Source organism: Callionymus lyra, chromosome 1, assembly GCF_982586985.1.
Source record: "Callionymus lyra chromosome 1, fCalLyr1.hap1.1, whole genome shotgun sequence".
NCBI lineage: Eukaryota > Metazoa > Chordata > Actinopteri > Syngnathiformes > Callionymidae > Callionymus > Callionymus lyra.
The window spans coordinates 17,349,475-17,370,022 of NC_141818.1; the positions used below are offsets into that span (position 1 = coordinate 17,349,475).

The window sequence follows — 20,548 nt, forward strand, 5'->3', positions numbered from 1 at the left end:
CCGGTTGTCTGTAACTCTCGCGAGAAGCCGCGAAGTTTCCGGTGTTGTGTATGTTCCTGGAAACATGGCGGCCAGCTTCCGCGGCCGTCCTATCCGGAGTCTTCGGATGAGAGGTGAGCGCTAGAAAACTCGACTCAACTGCCGTCACTTTTGTGTGGTACATGGCTAACCCGAGCAGGCTGAGCCGGACGAGGGTCTCCGTGTGGTTACTGAGCCCGCCTGTGTTGTGCTCTTGTCGCCAGGTCGGAATGACAGCGGGGAGGAGAACGTGCCGCTGGATCTGACCAGAGGTGAGCAGTCACCGCCAGTATTGTTCCGTGCGGATGCACTCGCACGACTTTCCTCCTCAATTCAACGCATTCGTCAACATTTCCCCGCTAACTCGTTATTCATTTCCTCTTTCTGTTTCATGAGATGGTAATTCGGGCGATATGACTAGTTAGCGTTGGCTAGCTGCACCAGCTAACGAGCCATGACGGCGCTCTGTTGTTTTCATTGGAAGTCTGATATTTTACCAACTCACCAGGATTCATCTCAGCAAGTGTTGTTGCTGTTGATCTGAGTCAGCATTAGACTCTTAAAAAACGTCCATGGTGGATGAGGCTACATAGACACTTCAGATGGACACCATCATCTGCACTGCTTTATGTTACTTGGTTGACAGAACGACCTCATTTTGACCCTAAAATGTTCATATCTAGCTCTGGTGACTGACTAAGAAGTGGTTATTAATTTGCCTGACCATCAGTCTAAACTACATAAAGATGTATTTATTTTGTACCGTAGTGATATTTGTCATCACTGACGGTACAAATTATACATCACAAATAAGCATTACAAACAAAACAAAACTACATCACATACTTAACAACAGTAGTGACAAAGACAACTTTGTATACAGCAGGCGGATCAGCAGGGCCTTCTGTTCAGGGATCAGACCTTCTCCCAGCCCTCCTGAACCTAATAGTACTGTACTTGTGTCCTGAGGGTAGAGACATGATACATTGATTTATAGGGTGAGTAATGTCGTGAGCTATGGAGTTTGCTAGACGAGTAATGGATTTAATGGAAGGGTTGAGTGATGCTTTCGTAAATTAAGAACAGAAGATGGTGTGAAACGAACTGGCCTTTCTGTGCTGTATTTATGAAATGGTATAATTAATTTTTGCCACAATTTTCCTTACATCTTTTCCAGATGTTTTATTTGGTTGCTGACTTATCGGTTAGTAATTTAGACTATTTAAAGTGACAATTTATCTGCTACATGTAAAAAAAAAAACTGCAAGTGAATAACTTGCCCTCTTTTTTTGTCGCATCTATTAACGCTAAAACAAACCCAATGTGTGGATTTACAGTCTATAAAAAATGTATTACCGATTCCCTTCAGAAAAATTAATTCATCCAGGATTTTTTATTATCTGAGGGGTTAAGCCTGAAAACGTTCAAACCTTTCTGGGCAGTTGATGTTGTGGCCATAGTCCATGTTTTGATTGTCTTCTATTCATTTATTATTTTACATCCATCCCATGTGACCTTGACTTTATATTAGTCATAGTAGTATTATTGAATTAATAATTGGGGTTCATTTGTTGTTCATTAAAAGTAGTGTCTTGTACCACAATACGATTTGATGCAAATAGTACGTTATTGTTTTAATTTCCTGGGTATTTTGCTGTTAGGAGAAAGTTTTATGTTGTTGTTCTTATCATGGGAATGCGAGTTGTACCTCAAAAGTAGAATTGCCATTAATTGGTTTAATACTTTAAAGGATTGTCGATTTGAGCGAGATATATCAATTATTTTTCCTGACAGATCTAATAATCAATAACATTTAAATGGTTGTTTTTAATGTTATTATTTTTGTAATGCGGTAAATAAAAACCGAACAGAAACTATTTAAATTCAGGATCTACATTATCCTGCATTTAAATTATTTTTTAGCCTAACTTTCTGCATATTTAAGCCAAAAATACCAACTTTAGTGTATTCTCTTTATAATAAATATATCTTTTTTAGTAACTTCTTCTGTGATGCTGACTTTACTCAAGAGAGGCTTCAGCAGAAACATTATAGCAGACTAATACATATCCAGGTGTGTGAACGGGCGATGCCATATATTTTTCATAAGACAGTCGAGGAAACGTTTGAAAAAGTATTGTGAATAGTTGATATGGTAACTATTCAAGCCAAGTCTTTCTCCTGGCTTGGTTGTACCTTCTTGCTAAATTCATAACATGTTGCATTGAACCAAAATTTTGCTACATGAAATGAAAATAGTTTGTAAAGGATTTTTCCTCTCCCCCTTTTTTCCTGCAGCCATGTACATTTCTTAACTGTTAAACAAACAATTCACTTATTTGGTTATAATAAGTTTCCTATGCTATGTATGTACAGTTGACTTCATTGAAATTCTATGCCTGTAGCAAATTAAGATTTGACTATACAGTGAGTGTAAATAAAAGGATCTGTTCCATACATTTCTCATGTCGTGTCGTGAAGATTTGCAACAAGAATGTAGTGTCAAAACGGCACTGAACACAAAAAGCACCCTGCACAGGTTTGTCTTTAACAGTCTGGACTTTGTATTTACTGTAAACACTGAATTAGTTAGACCAGATGGACCAAACTTCCTGCAACATATCAATTATGGTTCACCGACTGGTATTATGGCAATACAGAATAATTCCTGTCTTAGTTACAATGTATTTCCTCTTTTTTTGTCTCCTGCAGAGCCATCTGAAAACTTCAGAGAAATTCTTCAAAATGTGGCCAAACCACATGGAGTCAGTAACATGCGCAAACTTGGCCACCTGAACAACTTTGTTAAGGTAACACTGGTGATTCAACGTCATTTATGTTTTACATATATTTATGTGGATGATGTCGGGGGAGCTTCAGTGTTCCAGGAAGACCCATTGTTTGAGTATTTGTGAGGGTTGACCATGAGCCCATTTTTTCCCTCATGTTGTCAAAAACATGATCTGAAATGTTTATATTGACCTTCAACATATAAAGTCCTTAAGGTCTAAATAGACCTTAGCAAATTAACTTAAGCAGAAACTTAAAAAAGGGTAACAATCCAACATACTGGTTACAACATATGGATTATAAAAAGAAAACTTCTAAAAGTTTTTATTTGGTGAACAGTGATATCAATGAAGCCACTTGACGCATGCGTATGTTAAAAAACATAAATGAAAGTAATGTAAATGTGTCTCCCTTTTACCAATCATTCATGAGGGAGTCTAGATAGATTTTATATTGCTTGATATTCGGCTTTTACAGATTGTTTCATCTGATAGCTCTTTAGTCAATCAGTTAAATTAAATTGGTTATTTTACTTCAACAAAGTCACACAGAACCTCCTTGAATGACATGCTCAGATACTTTTGTAAAAAGGTGTGTGTATTGTACATTTGAATTCTCCTCACTACATTCCTTGTGTTTACAACAAAGTATTTCCACAATGTCTCTGTTTGTGTCTGTTGCTGCTGATACCTTATAAGGGTTCCAGGACAGTAAGGGTGACCTAATCCCAATGCAGAGTGTCACATGCCCCACTCCTGGCCCCCTCTCCCCTCCCACCGCCTGCCTAGGCTCTGACATCAGAGCTGTCGAAACCCAAAGGCTCCCACCAAATTTTGCAATAAACCCGGCTAAATCATCCAGCGAGGTGTAATACCTTTGTATTAATAGTCCTCTTTGATATACTATGTGTTATTTTTTTAAGTTCTTAGGATACAGTTTGGGTCTTGTTTCCCTTTTTTTTGCTGATGATACTGTTTTGTAGACTAAATAAATATAATCTGGATTATATAATATTGCTTACTAATGGGCTCTTACATCAAGAAGACCAAAAGTAGCTCAAGCCTCTTAACCTAAAAAGTAGTTTTGGTTGCGTGTTTTAATGAGGCTATCTTGTGGTTGCCTTGGGATTTTCCAAGCTCTTGTTTTTTTTTGTTGCCTTTGTCTGAGCTGCTGAGAGACGGCTGTAACCATGCAAATGTAGAGGAGAATTTGAATTTTCTTAAACATATTATCATCATCAGATCTTTTCCAGATTTCTCGGTGTCACTAAATGACATGAATGTTTGTAAATGATGTGAATATTTGTAAATAAAGCTGGCCTTTTTTTTTTGCTGTTTTCAGAATGAGCTCAAAAGAATGTAGTTGCTGTAATGTATTACTTTCAGACGTTTTATACATTTTGAAAAAGGGACCATGACCATCAAAATTACTTTCTTTTTAGGTATCATGGATAGAAGATACAGCAACTACAGTCTTGTCCACCAAATAACATTTATACTGTCTGTCTTACAGCTGCTATGCAGTGTGGGTCACCATGAGGAGGACTTTGGCTATACATATGAAGAAATAATAATTTGGTAAGTGTACGACTATAGTCGGCGTACTAGTTGTGCGTCATTAACATGACATGTTTTTTATATCCCACAGTCTCCGACTAGCTTTACTGAATGAGGCTAAAGAAGTGCGAGCTGCAGGGCTACGGGCTCTCCGCTACCTCATAAGAGACACTGTTGTCCTCCAGAAGGTTTTGAGACTGCAGGTGGATTATTTGATAGCCAGGTGAGACTTTTTGACTTTCGTTTTTAATCTCTTGTGTGGATTTTCTTCAGGGAAATCCTGCAGGAATCTTTTCAGGAATGTAAGCAGCTGTTTCTGGTGACCCGCTGAGGACACGTGAAACATTTTTTATCTTGCATACATTCATCACTGTCTTATCGCCTCAGAAGATACCTAAGGCTATTTGTGGTCTAAAATAACTTGCATCTGAAAGCACATTCAGAGCTGAAATCACATAGAACAAGAGCCCTAAACCCCGCCCCATGGTGTGGGCAGAATAAAGGAATCAAGGAAGTTATAATAATTACTAGTTTGAGACTGACCTGGATAAATAAATAATAAAATCAAACAGGATTAAGAGTGCCACAAAAAACAATGTAGCACAATTATCCTTTGCAGTAGAACTGTTTCACATATATTAGTGGAAGCAAATTATTAAATTGGGTTTAAGATTATGTTGTTTTATGCATTAAAATGAATGAAAAAAACAGTTTTAAAGTAATTATAATGTTTGTGAATGTTAACCAATAGTTTCTTGCTTTTCTGTTACAACTAATAGAACAACAATGTGGCCTTTGTCTGTTCAGGTGCATTGACATCCAGCAAAGCAACGAGGGGGAGAGGACCCAGGCACTGAGACTGGTCCGAAAGGTGCGTACACAAGTTCCATTTCCCTCTTATGGCCTCTCTGTAAATTAACTCCAAGGGTCACTGTAAAGTCAGTGTCACCACTTCTCACACCAGCATAGCAACACTTTCAAGATCACTGTGTTTGCAAGCATGTGGTTGGTGTGTGTGATTCTGCAGGCAATTTTATGTATAGTTCTCTTCTGTAGTTTACTGTAAACTCTTTTCATACAAATGTGTCAACAAAAGGGGATTTTTGGCTGAACTGGCAGTAATTTGATCGTTGGTGTACAAGATCAAGCTTGTTCTTTGTCTTTCACAGAATTATGTGAAGCCAAGAGTGTTATTGTTTGACCGTCCTACAGAGTTTAGCAGGAAATACAATACAACAATTTTTTGTCAACATCAACCTCTTCCTCTGCAGATCATCACCGTCAATGCAAGCCTCTTTCCCACCTCGGTTGCAAACTCTCTAATTGCTGTGGGGACTGATGGGCTTCAAGAGAGAGACCGGATGGTCCGAGCTGCCATCGCCATCGTCTGCGAGCTAGGTGAGGATTTTTTTTAAATTAAGTGGAACAGGAGTTATTTGTGGAGCTACTGTTTTTTTTTTAGCAACAATGAAGATTTCTAACCTAATTACAAATCTACCAGCACCTTTTTTTTTTATTTATTCTCGACATAAAATCCTACATCTTATATCTAACCAGTTTTCCTTCTTTTTCTTCACATAGTCTTACAGTCTTCATTTCTTAGGAGATTCCCTCAGATGTGTGAGAACCTTTTAGCACATGATATAATGTGGTCCTCTGACTAAACGTGCAAACTTTGTATATTAATAATGATATACAACAGTTAAAAGTCATTTTAGATACAGATGGAAACTTGGAGTTGTGGCAACAAGCAACACAATGAGAGACAAAAGGACTCAAACAAATACAATCTTAAAATAGTTGTTTTTATGTTTTTGAATAAACTTGGAGCCACGACTAGATTTCTGAGAGGATGATTACTGTATTTATCTAAAATGAACCGACCCCAGCAAGGTATGGAATTTGATTTATTTAAAGATACTTATAAACGTGGTTTCACTTTCCAGCTTTGAAGAACCCAGAGGTGGTGGCCAAGCGCGGAGGCCTCAGCACCATCCTCAAGAGTGTGATTGACTGTCAGCTGAGCCGCATCAATGAAGCTCTAATCACCACCATCCTGCATCTACTCAACCACCCACGGACACGTCAATACGTGCGAGTCGATGTTGAACTCGAGGTGAATGCACTCGCCAAGATATGATTTCAAAGACTGAAATGAAGCTATATTCTGGGAATATTTCCAAATGGGATTACTGACTGCAGCTTCTTTCCCATGGAGCTTAAAGTAATTGGTTACAATGTTGCTGAAAAGCCCTGTTGTGAGTTGAAAGACGCCTTAGAAAGACACCTGTCATCACCACAGATTAACAATTTATATAATGCTTTTTCCCCGTGAATTATGTAGAATAAGAACAAAATGATCTGTCGTCACTAAATGATCTTTTAAACGTAATATCATGATGTTTTCTGTTTTGCAGCAAATCTTGGCACCCTTCACCGATTTCCACTACCGTCACAATGCAGACATGGCTGAAGGGCAGCTCAAGTGAGTGTGTTGGTCTCACAGTGGAAACAAAAAGATAGTGTCCTGACATTTCCGTCTGTTTACTGTTTCTCTGTTCCTATATTGGCGACAGTAGGCTTGTATCATGTTATTGTGTTATCAGGGCTACTTGACTTTGGGTTCACTTCAGTGAGGCTGTTGAGCGACAAGAACTCCAAAAGTTTCAAATGATCATCTTGTTACATTTGAGTAGATCATTTAAAATTATTATTATATATTTTTTTTATGTACAGGGATGACCGAGAGGCCCGTTTCTTGTCCAGTAGGATGGCCATTGTGGCAGCCTTTCGCTCATGGTCTGGTAAGAAACTTCATGATAAAGTTTCACTTGAATCTTTCAAAATTGGTTTGTTTCATTTTAATTTTTATTCTTTTTATTAAGGGATAATCAACCTATGCAAGGCTGGAAATTCTGGAATCCAATCGTTAATTGGTTTACTAAGCATTCCAAATATGGAAGTTAGAGTAAGTAGTGTTATTTTTCTCCTTCTTAAACGTCTTATTTTATTATTACTTTTCCAGAACTTAAATATTGAATGTATTGTATTGCATTCTGTGCATTATCTGTTCTTGGTTTGTCTGAATGATTCATGACTTTTAGAAGAAAAACTTTTCTAAATAGTGCTGATCTTTTAAGATATTTGAAAAATATGAAAAAGTGTCAAGTAAATGTATATAATTGTCTGCTACTTAATACTTGCACTAATAGAAGAGATTGAAATTAGGAATGACAAGCTAAGTGCTTCTGAAGCTTGAGCAAGAAACTCGGGCGACGTGCAGCATCTAAAAAAGATTCATACAGCTGCTTTTTTTCAGTAGATGCTCTAATGTCTGAGATGCTATTTTCATTGCAGAAAGGTTTGCTGGAGGTTTTATTTGAGATATTTCGACTTCCTGTTCCCATCGTTACCCAAGATTTCACTGAAGCTCTTCTTAGTGTTGGTAGGTTCAAAATGATTTCATGTCAAGTAAATGGCTAATATTATAATGAAATGAACTATTTTATTCTTCCTGTTTCATTTAAGATCCTGCAAGATTCCAGGACACGTGGCGACTGTCTGATGGTTTCATTGCTGCTGAGGCCAAAGTTGTTCTGCCCCACCGAGCTCGATCAAGGTAAAACTTCCTTTCAAGTGTTGACTTGTTTCATAGTCTTTTCTCTTATTTTGTGACGTGTATACTCAACAGGCCTGATTTGATGGACAACTATCTAGCATTTGTTCTGTCAGCGTTCATCTCCAGTGGTCTCCTAGAGGTAAGTAGACGACAGAACTCACAACATTTCACCTTTGTAATTTGATAAAATGTATGTATTTCCGTTTATTTTAGGGTCTTGTTGAGGTAGTGACGAGTAGTGATGATCAGCTCGCCATCAGAGCCACAATCATTCTCGGAGAGCTTCTCCACATGGTAATGAATGGATGACACTTGTGTTTAAGAAGGAATATATATATATATATATATATTTTTATTACTTTCTCCTCAGGCAAACACCATTCTCCCTCACAGCCACAGTCACCATCTGCACTGCCTCCCCACGCTCATCAACATGGCTGCGTCTTTTGACATCCCTCAGGAGAAACGACTGTAAGCAAAAATTCACTGTTGTCCTATAATATTATTGTCATATTGTTAGGGTTTATTATTGTTATTAATTCACTATTATATTATAATTTTTGTTGTTTTTTTGCACTGTGTGTTTAGTCTAATTTGCATTACGGTTGAATCTTTTTCTGTTTCTACTGTGAACTTGTTACTGGGACTCATATTTACCCACTTTGAGAAGAAAGAAATGTCTTGTATTTCCATTAAATGTCAAATGTTAAATGTTCCACTTTTAATATGACTTGTAAGAGTTCTACATTTGTTTCAGTCGAGCAAGTGCGGCCGTCAACAACCTGAAGCGTTTCCACGAGAAGAAGAAGAAAGGTCCGAAACCACACAGTCTTTACCTGGACCACATCATCCGCAAGTCTGCGTCCTCTCACGGCCGCAGAGAGTCACACTCGCGTGCACACAGGGACATCTACGTCATCAAGGTTAGCATATGCATAATCTTTTGAAATGACTTTACTTCTATTAGATCTATAAGTCGATCATTTAAGACGTGTGTACCTTTAAAATGTATACATAATCTTTACACTCACAGGGAAATTGTTGTGATGAATACTAATACCCCGATTTGATTTCTATGTCGTTTGTGAGACCAAAAGCATCCCTTGTCTTAAGCACACACTAAACAAAAAAACAACCTCTTTCTCATTTAACAGTAATGTGAACAAATAAAAAAATTATAAAAAAAAAGCTTATTTAAAATTTTCATACTACAAAATTATTATTAATTAACTGCTGCTCAGCAAAACGTCTCTTAATATGTAATAATGAGGAATTATTGGTTATTATGGTAATATTAAGGAAAATAATTCATTTTTTGCTCTTATTCTTAATTCTTAACTCCTTACAGTAAATCTCCAATGATTCTGTCCAAGTTGTTTCTCGTAACTGCTTGATAAATGTCAAACACCTGCATAACAAATTAGGATTCAGGAGATTAATCAGGATTTGTGACGTGTAGATTAAGTGGATAAAAGCGGCTGCTTGAGTAAAAGAATGCTGACTAAACCACTAAAGGCTATTTTTAAGAGATGTTGTTAGTCATGAAATGCTTGTTAATGTGTTGAATTCTTGTTCACCATGTCCTGGTCCTCATCTCTGCAGGACACAGAGGAAGCTCTGATGATGAACCTTAAAGACAGTCACATTCTCAACCACAAGCAGAACCTGGAGTGGAACTGGCTTCTCATCGCCACCATTCTAAAGGTCAGACTAGTGGCTTGTTGCAGCACGTTAGAACTAGCACGCAGATGTTCTGTTTCTTCTTTTTGCTTTTTGTGTTCTTATGCTGTTTTTTTCCCTCCAGTGGCCAAATGTAAATCTCAGGAACAACAAAGATGAACAGATGCACAAGTAAGACCTTTCATAATCCTTCATTATAAGTCCTTGAGTTTCAAACACACACGCTTGTTTGCAGGTTTGTCCGCAGGCTGCTGTACTTTTATAAGCCGAGCAGTAAATTGTACGCCGGGCTCGCACTAGATCACCCTAAAGCACGACAACTCACTGTGGTTGGCTGTCAGTTTGTGGAGTTTCTCATGGATTCAGACGAGGTAACGGATATTGTTACTCTGAGCATGTCTTTGCGACCTCGACCAACATCCTGTCTGATCTCTAGGATGGCAACGGTTATTTGGAAGACCTGGTGAAGGACATGGTGTCGTGGCTGTCCTATTCATCAGGCTTGAAGCCGGAGCGAAGTCTACAGACGAACGGTCTGCTCACCACTCTCAGCCAACACTACTTCCTCTTCCTCGGAACGCTCTCGGCACACTCCCAGGGAGTCAAACTCCTTGAGAAATGTGGCCTGTTTCAGTGGTGAGTAAAGCAGAAGCTGCTCATCTTGGGGTTCCCAGGTGTAAAACTGCTTTTATACACATGACCCATTTAACGCTTCTATATAAACTCTCCCTTGCAGCCTTCTGAACCTGAGCTCTGTGAAGAACCAGGATGCTGTGCTGAAACTTGCCGTGTCCACACTGGACTACAGTATAGATGGTCTGGCCAGAGTCATCCTCTCCAAGATCCTGACTGCTGCTACTGACGTAAGGATGCAGGAAGTGAAAATACTGACTTTGATTAATGTCTGCTTGGATTTGATTATCATGCTAAAACATAAATACAGTTTAACTGAGTAAAAATCTTTCTGCCTCTCTTTAGACTTGCAGGCTATATGCCACCAAGCACCTGCGTGTGCTTCTGCGGGCCGGCGTGGAGTTCTTCAGTAGTTGGGGCTTGGAGCTTCTGGTCACACAGCTCCACGACCACAACAAGGCTGTGTCCATGGAGGCGCTTGACATACTGGACGAGGCCTGCGAAGATAAGGTTAAAAAGATATTCCTCTTTCTATAAAAAAAACTTTATTTTCTTCAACAATTTTGCTAAATTAACAATTAAATCGACTTTCCTGTCAGGCTAACCTTCATGCACTGATTCAACTGAAACCAGCTCTATCTCACCTGGGAGACAAAGGCCTCCTATTGCTGCTGAGGTAAGTCATTTTCTTGCAGATAAAAAAAAAAGAGGGATTTCTTATTACTAAAAGATGTCTGTTCCATAGGTTCCTCTCCATCCCCAAAGGTTTCTCTTACCTGAATGAGAGAGGCTATGTCAGCAAACAGTTAGATAAATGGCAGAAGGTAAAGCTTACTTGTTCTTTAAAGACTCAATTCCCAGTTTCTGTTGTTGTAAACTGACGAACCTCACTAATGAATCCCAGGAATACAACCTCAAGTATGTAGACGTAATAGAGGAGCAGCTCAATGAAGCGCTAACTACGTACCGCAAACCTGTAGATGGCGATAACTACGTGCGACGTAGCAACCAAAGGTGAGATCTGACGTTAGAAAATAACTGTTGTTGTTAATTACTGACATTCCTGCCAACATTTCGGTGCAATCTCCAGGTTACAAAGACCAAATGTTTATCTACCAGTGCATTTGTATGGTCAGCTAGTGCACGATAAAACTGGCTGCCATCTACTGGAGTCTCAGGTAAGTGCTACTTTTTTTACTCATAAAGTATTAGATTTTTATTTTTAATTTTGCTTTCGATCTTACAAACACTTTAATCTGATCCTGTCACAGAGTGTTGTCCCTGACCTCAGCTACACAGTTCGCTCCCCGATGCTGGACACCTGGGAGGGCATTAAACAGCTGAAAGCTGCTCTCTGGGCTCTGGTAAGTTTATTTTATCTCATTTTTCAACATCATAAATTCATTTATTGTACATATATGATAATATAGCTAATAAACTAAATCTTTTGTGAACTACAATTATTTTAGTCTTTAAAATCTCAAGACAAAATGGACATAACGTTCCTTAATTCATGACAAAAATTTTCTTACAGGGCAACATTGGCTCTTCCAATTGGGGCCTGAATCTTCTCCAGGAGGAAAATGTCATTCCTGATATTTTAACTTTGGCCCAGCACTGTGAAGTGTTGTCAGTCAGAGGGTAAGTGACCCTTTACAGGATAAAACCTAATTAAATACCTATGAATTTGTTCTCACTTGGTTAGATTCTTGTTTGGAGAAATTGAAAGTGATGTTCATATATGAGATTAAATTGACTCTCTATACTCACAGAATTTTCTTTTATACGTCAAGTTCATAAATCTTAAAATAACGGCTTCAGTTCAATGTTTATGTTGCACCGTGACAAGTGTAGTTCTAGCACCTGAAATTGAAGCTTTATTGTCCACTACTGAGAACAGGCCTTTTTTAACGTCTGTTATCCTGGTGGTCATTGTAATATCAGCCAAAAGACAGTGATTCTCTCAAATACACAGTCCTAAATTCTAATTTCTACACAAACAATTTCTACAAATAAATGTCCATTTGGGTAATTTTGTGTAAGAAATCTCTGGATTTGACAAAATATGAACTGGTTTCTTGTCATAGGACATGTGTGTACGTGCTGGGCGTCATCTCCAAGACCCGTCAGGGTTGTGAAGTTCTGAAGCAGTATGGCTGGGACGCGGTCAGGCACAGTCGCCGGACGCTGTGGCCCGTCACTCCAGATGAAGTGGAAACGCATCTCACCTCTGAACTCTCCTCAGTCCCGAGCACACTCAGCCTCAACTCTGAGTCCACCAGCTCCCGCCACAACAGCGAGAGTGAATCTCAACCAAGTTCGTGTGACTTCACTCTCTTTTAAAGTCATGATTTAGTGATTGTTAATTCATGTATTTTTTGCGTCTTCAGACATGTATATCATGGACGACGACAAGTGTGATGTTCTGGACACGTCAGACGAGCTGCCCTTCTATGTTCACTCCAAACCAGTCAAAGATCGCAGCCCCTTCACCATCCTGGCCTCCACACGCTTCGTACGCAACCGTTTCCTCAACTCTCTGTCCCTCCCGAGCAAGAAGCTGCGCTCCACCAGTGACCCCAAGAGCTCCTCAGGCTCTCACACCCCCACAGAACTAAAGTCAGGAAACACGAGGCGTAACCGGACTGTGACAGAACCCTCTGGTTACAGCCCGAACCAAGGTGACGTCTTCACTATGGTGTTCAATGGAAGAGGGATGCCCAAGAGTCCTACGGTCAGCCTGGAGACTTCTTTTGTTGGTACCAGAGGAGGGTCCGAGGAGCACCTTGTGGACGGAAGACTTGCCCGAGGAGGGGGCTCAGGATTAGCGCTCAGTGGTCTGGGTGTGCACGTGGAACACCACACCAGGGAGCGACTCGCAGGAGGGGACGGCGTTTGTTCCTCCGCCGGTGGGACCGTGGGCGGGGTCGGCAGCAGTGGTACTCATTTCAAAAGCCGCAGTCAGAGCTTTAACACGGACACGACGACCAGCGGCATCAGCTCCATGAGCTCAAGTCCTTCCAGGGAAACCGTCGGGAACCCGGATCATTCCGAGCCCGAGCCGGACTCTTCCGACTGCGTGAGCCTCAACACCGTGGTGTCGGCCAAGACTGTGAAAACGCTCTCCACGCTCACGCCCCAGACAAACCACATGTCCACATCCAAGTCCTCCACCGCGTCTCTGGTGCCCCCCGGCTCCTCGCACACGCTCCCCCGTCGAGCCCAGTCCCTCAAGTCCCCCTCGGTCCCCACCATCAAGAGTCTAGCGGACTGTAGCTTCATGTACACGAGCCCACGAGACGCGCTAGGTTACGCCACACTGAAGCGACTGCAGCAACAGAGGATCCACCCGTCTCTGTCTCACAGCGAAGCGCTGGCATCGCCCGCCAAAGACGTTCTGTTCACAGACACCATCACCATGAAGACTGGCAGCCTGGACTCCAGACTCACGCCACGCAGGTAAGGAGTATAAATCCACACACCAAAGCTACAATCTGCAATTTCAAATTGTTGTATTACCAGCAAGTGTCCTTCAAGGGTCCCGTCGAGTTATTTTATTATTAAACATGTGTAACTAGTTTTGATGTGTCTGTCAGGATATCAGATAGGAGGTGTACCTGTCCAGAGCCCAGCGTCATAAGTCCGTATCGCAGACTGTCCAGAACTCTGGTCCCGCGGTGGGTGGTCCTGCATCAGTCTGATCGTCGCAGATGTAGCGTCTAGTGCAGTTGATCAGTTTGATAGTGTCCTCCTCCTTCAGTAGTGTCTCCATCACTTCCACCCATGTAGCTATACAGTATAGCAGTGACTGGTGAGGCCTCATGAAACGGCTGTGTAGTGACGACACCATCATTTTTAAAGTTCAATAGATGGCACTTGAAAATGATGCCATGATGGTGTAGGTTTCATTGAACTAGTAGATGAAAGTCAATGATTATAAAGCAGAGAGTGCCATCTAGTGGCCTTTCAAAATTAAGACACGTTGTCTTCACTTCACAACTGTTCCATGAGGCATCATCACTGCTAGATAGTTTGTGACGCTCTGTGTAGGTTCTGTAGTTTTTTTGTGGTTCAACTCAAGAGTTTCTGAGTGTGTTGCATCCCAGCTGTTGTGACAACACAATTAAAACTGTGTCCAAATTTTATTCAAACTTACTGGTTGATTTTGGCCTAAAGGAAAAAGTTTCCATTTCACTGACATTTAGGGTCCATTACTTCTATTTTTAATTAAGAAAACGCTGAAGTTAAATTATAGGATCACTATATACATTTAAATGTTTTATACATCAAATCTGGCCTGCCATGTAATGTTTTTTGTAGATTAATGTTTGTGTTTATATTAAGACCTATAAAGATGCTTGTATTTAAATTATAAGATAGTAACAAAAGTACAAAAAGTAACATAGCTTAATGATGACTGTAAACCGGATGTTGAAGAAAAGGAATTTGCTTTGTGAGAACAAACACAGATATATTGAGCCACAAAAAGTATATTGCAATCCGACTTACCGTAATGGACAGTTTAGTAAATATACATTTTGTTCAGCCCGCGACTTAGATGGCTAAAGGAATTTGGCCCCTTGTGTGATTCAGTTTGCTTTAAATATTGAAAGATAATATATGTTTATTGTTGTTTCCTATGTTGGGTAAGGGTTTGATTCTACAGCCGTCAATCATTGCTGGTTGCATAGTTTTTATTTGACCCGCGGTAGCTTCATTTTCATTCTTGTGGTCTGCCTGTAGTCTTGTCTCTGTTCACCATGTCTGTCTCTCTATCGACTCCCTGGTGCTCCTCTTCTGTCCCAGCCTCTCCCCTCGGATCCTCTCACGCACCTCTCCTCTCTCCCTCCCTAGATTCCTCAAGGCCCTCAGCTTTGCCTCTCTAGATAAAGAGGAGCTGCTGAGCCCCATCAACCAGAGCACGCTGCAGCGCTGCTCCTCCGTGCGCTCCATGGTCTCCAGCGCCACCTACGGGTGCAACGACGACTACGTGGGACTGGCCCTGCCGATGGACATCCACGACATGTTCCAGATCAGAGAATCCACGTACTTTCAGCAGAGGATCAGTCCGCCTTCAGAGGAGAGGAAGCGCTTCCTCTTCGGGGACGGGGATGGTAAAGTCACATGATGAGGGCGGTCGCAGAGTGACGGCTTTGACGAATCATATCTCTTGACAGGTGACCGGCCCGCCCTCCCAATACTGAAGCAACAGTTCAGCATCTCGGAGCTGATCGTGAACCGCGGAGACTGTCCAAACCACATGGTGGGACCCGATGAGACGGGCCTGCAGGATCACAGCGACGACAACTGCCTCTTCTGTGTGGGAGCGTCTGTCCTGGGATATCCTGCCCAGCCTCAGATCAACAGCACACGCCCTCGCACGGGTCAGAAACACACAAGAGCATCTTTCGGTCTAAAGCTAAACTTCTGGACTTCTGATCGTCTCTTTCTCTCTGCAGAATATGTCGACTTCCAGTCCTGGGCCGGCCAGAGCGGTCATCGTCTGGAGGTGATGCCACAGTCCAAATTCTCTGGCGTCTCAGGCTGCAGCGACGCCGCCGTGTCACAAGGATCCATTTGCAGCACCCCCACACCCAGTGACATCGTCATAGGTGAGTGAAGACATGACTGGACTTCTCCATTTGAATTGATGGATACGGTGTAAAAGTAGTTTCATTTTATTAATTCAACTATTTTAATCATAAACAAAGTTGCGATAAAGACCAGACATTTTTATCAATTGTATACCAGTTTTGCATAATTGTTTTGTAACTTCATCAAAAATCAAATGCTCTTAAAAATGTTTGCTGTTCCATGTTGACCAGTTGACACGAAGCATTAGATAGTTGGCGACTGCTGCCCCTGCAGGCAGATAGCGGTAGTGAAAAACCAGACTGGTGATCTGGTTTAAACAGGTTGATAATTCATGCAATTTTTAAACGTTTTGAAGTTTCTTTCCTCCAAAATTTCGTCCAATGTTTTACAATTTCCCCAATCTATTTTAATATAAATATAAACATTAATAGGGTCATAAAGAGGGTTTTTCTTCAAATACCTTAAAAAACTAGAACTCAAATGTTTGCAAACGGCTCGAGGCCTGATTTATCAATAATTCTAAATGTTCAAGCATCTTGTTGTGACTTCCAGGTGGTAAGTCCATATCCGAGGACGGCCCCGCCTCCCGAGTCCTTCTGAGGAAAGAGGTGCTTCGCCTCATCATCAACCTCAGCTCCTCTGTAGGAACCAAAGGCCACGAGACAGGACTTCTAACGTAAAGCTGCTTCCTGTCTTGACGACCAGAACGACCGTTGGTACGCTTTATTAGACTGTTGACGTTTGTCTGCTCTCAGGATCAAGGAGAAGTTTCCCTACGCCTTCGACGACATCTGCCTGTACTCTGAGGTCTCTCACCTGCTGGCTCACTGCATGTTCCGTCTCTTGTCCAGACGCTTCATCCAGGAACTCTTCCAGGACGTCCAGTTCATGCCAGTGAGTCACAGCTATCATGGCCATTCTCTGCAGAATCTTCTATGAAAAAACAATTAAATCCATTTCCTCAATGTTATTCTTTTTTTAAAATCCAAACCTAACTTTGTCTTAAAGTATCTCCTCTCAGTGTCCAAACCATCCTACTCCAGCCTCCCATTATGTATTTATGTTTAGCTCAACCTTTAAGGTACAATTATGCGAAGGGGCCTAATTTGTTTAGGGACCACAACATATTAAGTGACTGTTTTGAGGGCCCGACAAGACTTAATATGGCAACTTAAAATACTAAACTTACTTAAAGGTAGATATACTAAAAATATGCCAAAATGTTAGAATAAAAGGCATTAAATGTTACATGAATTTCTATTATTTCATTTTAATTTAAGATCATATTTAAATGGTGACAGAAATGTAAAAAAAATGAGGCTTGTTAAAAGGACAAAAATTGAGCCCTTAAGAAAGTACATGTACATGTGTATAATATACACAAGATTAAAATATTAAAAATTTGTGGGCTATTTAAGAAGTAAGGAAAATATTGTTTTGTTTTTTAACAATCCAAAAATAGTGGCATTTTATACAGAGGAGATTTATCCTGAACGATCAAGAGTAAATGATATCATAGTTGAATAAGAGACTTCGTTACAACATGTTGACTCGAGGGTAAAATTGTGTCAACAGACATAAAAGTGTCAAGTGAGGCCTGATGATAACATTCATGCTTGAGAAATGTAAAGAAGCTCTTAAAATAAGTGTCCCTCTCTCCAGATGTACGAGGAGGCCGAGTCAGTCCTGACTAAAGTACCAAAACCAGTGGAAGAGGACCTGGACCCGCCCGCAGAATCCTGATAGTCCCCCCTGATGCTCCCGAACCTGCAGCCTGTGAACACTTAAGAGATGCAAGAACTATGAGACGGACTGTTATTAAGGGGTGAAGAGGAGTTCTGTTGCTCCAAACAGAATCTCGGCCGAGGAGGAAGAGAAGGACGTCAACAAAGCACTTGTTTATTTGTCAACAAACCGAGCGCCGTTTCAGGAAAACGGTGCGAAGTGAACAAGCGGAACCAAATACTGTCTTCAGACGGGTCTGACGGTCTCGACCCTCAATAATACTCGGAGACGAGCCGGATCCCCAAGCACTGTGTTTTAAAAGAGAACTGGTGTTTTCTGTACTGAATGATTTTTGGCATGTTGTGATTCCTCACACTCTGCTACTGAACCCAAACACTACAGGAGTGTTGTGACCTTTTTAATCTCTTCCTTGTCATGCGTGTGCTCTTCACCTCCCTGTTCTCTCAGACAATCAGACTCACTCGTTCATCTAAAGCACTAAACAACTGCAACACGAGGAGAAAAGCATGCAGGTTCTCACTAGCCGTTCGCATCCGTCACTCGTTTAAGCACCTTTTCTGCCCTCGGCCACGACATCATTAGTAAGTTATTATCGTCATGACGCTGCTGGATCTGTGTGGAATTTCCTCCTTCCTCGTACCATAGCTCCGGCCACAAGCATTTTCCCAGAACCCCACTCAGTGCTTCTCTTCCACTGCATGTGCGACAAGCATGGCCAAGTTGCGTCGTCACTTTATTAACGTCTCTCTTGCTTGTGGAACTTCTGTTTCCGAAAAAAAAAAAAAAAAGTTGGTTGCCATGTCATTGTAGTAACATCATGACGCCCCAAATCTGTGTCAACAAGGTTGGGACGAGGGGGGCGTCTCCATGGAGACGAGACGTCTCCTTGTTCTGCTCTAATGCTGCTACACAAATGGACTCGTAGAGATGAATGATAGATCAGCTGAGTGACGTCAGATGGATCTATTTATTGTATGTCTGTACCATAGAGTGAGCTCAACCAGAGAAGAAAAAGTTATTTATATTTTTTCCTCAAGACTGTATTATAATTTAATTTTTCTTTTTTTTTTTTTTGCCTGACTCGTGGTTTCCCTTTATATTGTGTACAGTATGTTTTTTGGGGGGGAGTGACCTGAAGAAACATACAATCCTGTCAAAGGGATCTGTTGTTAATAAAAGAAAAATGGAAAGACACAAAATGAATTATTTAAATTGGAATGTTTCATTTTAATTTTTTCTGTCGATTTGAAAAAAAAATAACCTTAAAACATAAATTACACTGCTATTCCCTTCTGGGTTTTTTTATTTTTAAATCTGTTTTTGCTTTTTATACGCGCCCTCTTGTGGTCACGTGTTTAGGAAACGGAAGTGAAGATTCAATCAGGAACTCAACGTGCAGGTAATAAGATAAGATGAAAGATAAAAGAGAAAACATCCTTTTAAAAAACAAGTGAAATATAAGCTATTAAGGGAACATAAATCTTGGTTTATTCTCCTTCAGATAGTAATTCGTGTTTATTTTAAAGTAAAGTTTTGTCAAAGTATTAAACTCACAGATGGAGTACAACAGTCGACATTACCGTAATTCTTCGAAAGTTTTGCCAAACCTGGACATTTTAAAGGAAAAACGGGGACCTTTTCTCATGTAAATGTAAAATCAAGGTATTATTAGTTATTGTAATATAGGGGCCGCTTTTACAAGATAATCGGCAGAAAATACGCTTTTAAATATTATTTTCATTGACGTTGTTCTGTATTGATAATAATGTAAACGATGAAAAGAAGCCATGTTTTTCGGAATACCAACAACTTGTCATTCTTTTTTTTCTTTCTTTTATTTACTAACATCATTTTACTATAGTTAGAAATATAACCGTATATAAATCCATACAATTAATACATTTAAAAATGGTGAATACTTGTTTTGGTTTTGGTGTTTGCAATTAATCAGAAACTGTCAGTTACTATTTTTATTTATTATATTTTTAAGCAGTGGATTAACAACAGTAGACTAAGCTTTGTTATAGTTAGGAGTCAAATATTGTGAAAGTTCTTTACATTTCAAGATGAATTTGTGTCTGGTTTAGTACTTGAAGTACGATCATGCACCGCACCAGTTGAAGCACTGACCAGAAGAATCCGTGTTAAATCAGTTTCAGATGTGCTGGTGGTTTCAAGTATCTCTACGATGAGATATTGTAAACATTTGTCTAAGTTATATGAAGAACTGAAATGGATTTTGAAAACATTTGGTAAAAAACTATATCATTCTTCATCTGCTATCACTTTATTCGGGTGAGAGTGCAGATCAAGGTCAGCGCGTTATGGAACCAGAAGCAGTCGAAGGTTCAGCGTCCTGCTCAAGGTCAAGTGTTTGATGAGATGCTGGACCTGATACTGCATTGATAATAGTGGATCCTTCTGTCTCCTTATCTCATCACACCATACTCTTCTGATAGCAGAACCTGTCAGAGGAGAACCACATGGTACCACCTGGACCAGAGACGGAGCATGGAGCGCTGCAAGGAATAAGAGATAAGGACGTGACAATAAAGAGGACTGAGGTTTGTTATCAGAACTTAAAATCAGTAATCTTACATCAAAATCATGTCGAGAGGAACTTCCGGGACGAGCTGTTCCTCAGAAGGCAGATAGAGGCTGTTTTATGAAGCAATCAAAGTGAATTAACGCTTAATAAAGATACGGTATCAAAACAAACACTTCATTCAAATATTGAATTTGGCTTCAGTTGCTTTGTACATATTTGAACATGGCTCTTGTAATTAATAGGCAGCACAAAAAACAAATGTTAAGGTTATAGATAGATAGATAGATAGATAGATAGATGGATAGATAGAACTTTAGTCGTGAAATACAAGTATTAGTAGTATATGAAATAAAATAAATAAAT

General features: G+C 40.2%; 1 protein-coding gene across 3 annotated transcripts; it reads left to right on the top strand.

The window, feature by feature from the left end:
- Positions 1 to 23: 23 nt before the first annotated feature.
- On the top strand, positions 24 to 18,836 carry LOC148088234 (rapamycin-insensitive companion of mTOR-like). 3 transcript variants are annotated; one of them, XM_087795227.1, is made up of 38 exons: positions 24 to 113; positions 243 to 290; positions 2,731 to 2,828; positions 4,321 to 4,385; positions 4,456 to 4,587; positions 5,172 to 5,235; positions 5,636 to 5,762; positions 6,311 to 6,480; positions 6,782 to 6,849; positions 7,101 to 7,168; positions 7,250 to 7,332; positions 7,722 to 7,809; positions 7,893 to 7,983; positions 8,056 to 8,122; positions 8,197 to 8,277; positions 8,354 to 8,454; positions 8,741 to 8,906; positions 9,586 to 9,687; positions 9,788 to 9,834; positions 9,899 to 10,034; positions 10,100 to 10,299; positions 10,400 to 10,526; positions 10,642 to 10,806; positions 10,896 to 10,972; positions 11,042 to 11,120; positions 11,201 to 11,310; positions 11,387 to 11,474; positions 11,568 to 11,660; positions 11,831 to 11,937; positions 12,384 to 12,613; positions 12,687 to 13,755; positions 13,893 to 13,973; positions 15,151 to 15,410; positions 15,474 to 15,680; positions 15,756 to 15,908; positions 16,444 to 16,567; positions 16,647 to 16,785; positions 17,554 to 18,836. In XM_087795227.1, exons 1-38 carry the CDS (start codon positions 65 to 67, stop codon positions 17,632 to 17,634), a joined length of 5,241 nt encoding a protein of 1,746 aa, XP_087651353.1. In that variant the 5' UTR covers positions 24 to 64; the 3' UTR covers positions 17,635 to 18,836. The 3 variants fall into 3 exon arrangements, with proteins under 3 accessions (XP_087651353.1, XP_087651362.1, XP_087651371.1); XM_087795236.1 differs by lacking the exon at positions 13,893 to 13,973 and having other exon boundaries at positions 15,103 to 15,410; XM_087795245.1 differs by lacking the exon at positions 13,893 to 13,973.
- Positions 18,837 to 20,548: the final 1,712 nt, after the last annotated feature.

Coding starts and splice junctions, on each gene's coding strand:
- LOC148088234 (XM_087795227.1), top strand. CDS start 65: ATGGCGGCCAGCTTCCGCGGCCGTCCTATCCGGAGTCTTCGGATGAGA. Junction 5,236..5,635: donor CACTGAGACTGGTCCGAAAG/GTGCGTACACAA, acceptor CTTCCTCTGCAG/ATCATCACCGTCAATGCAAG. Junction 7,333..7,721: donor TTCCAAATATGGAAGTTAGA/GTAAGTAGTGTT, acceptor TTTTCATTGCAG/AAAGGTTTGCTGGAGGTTTT.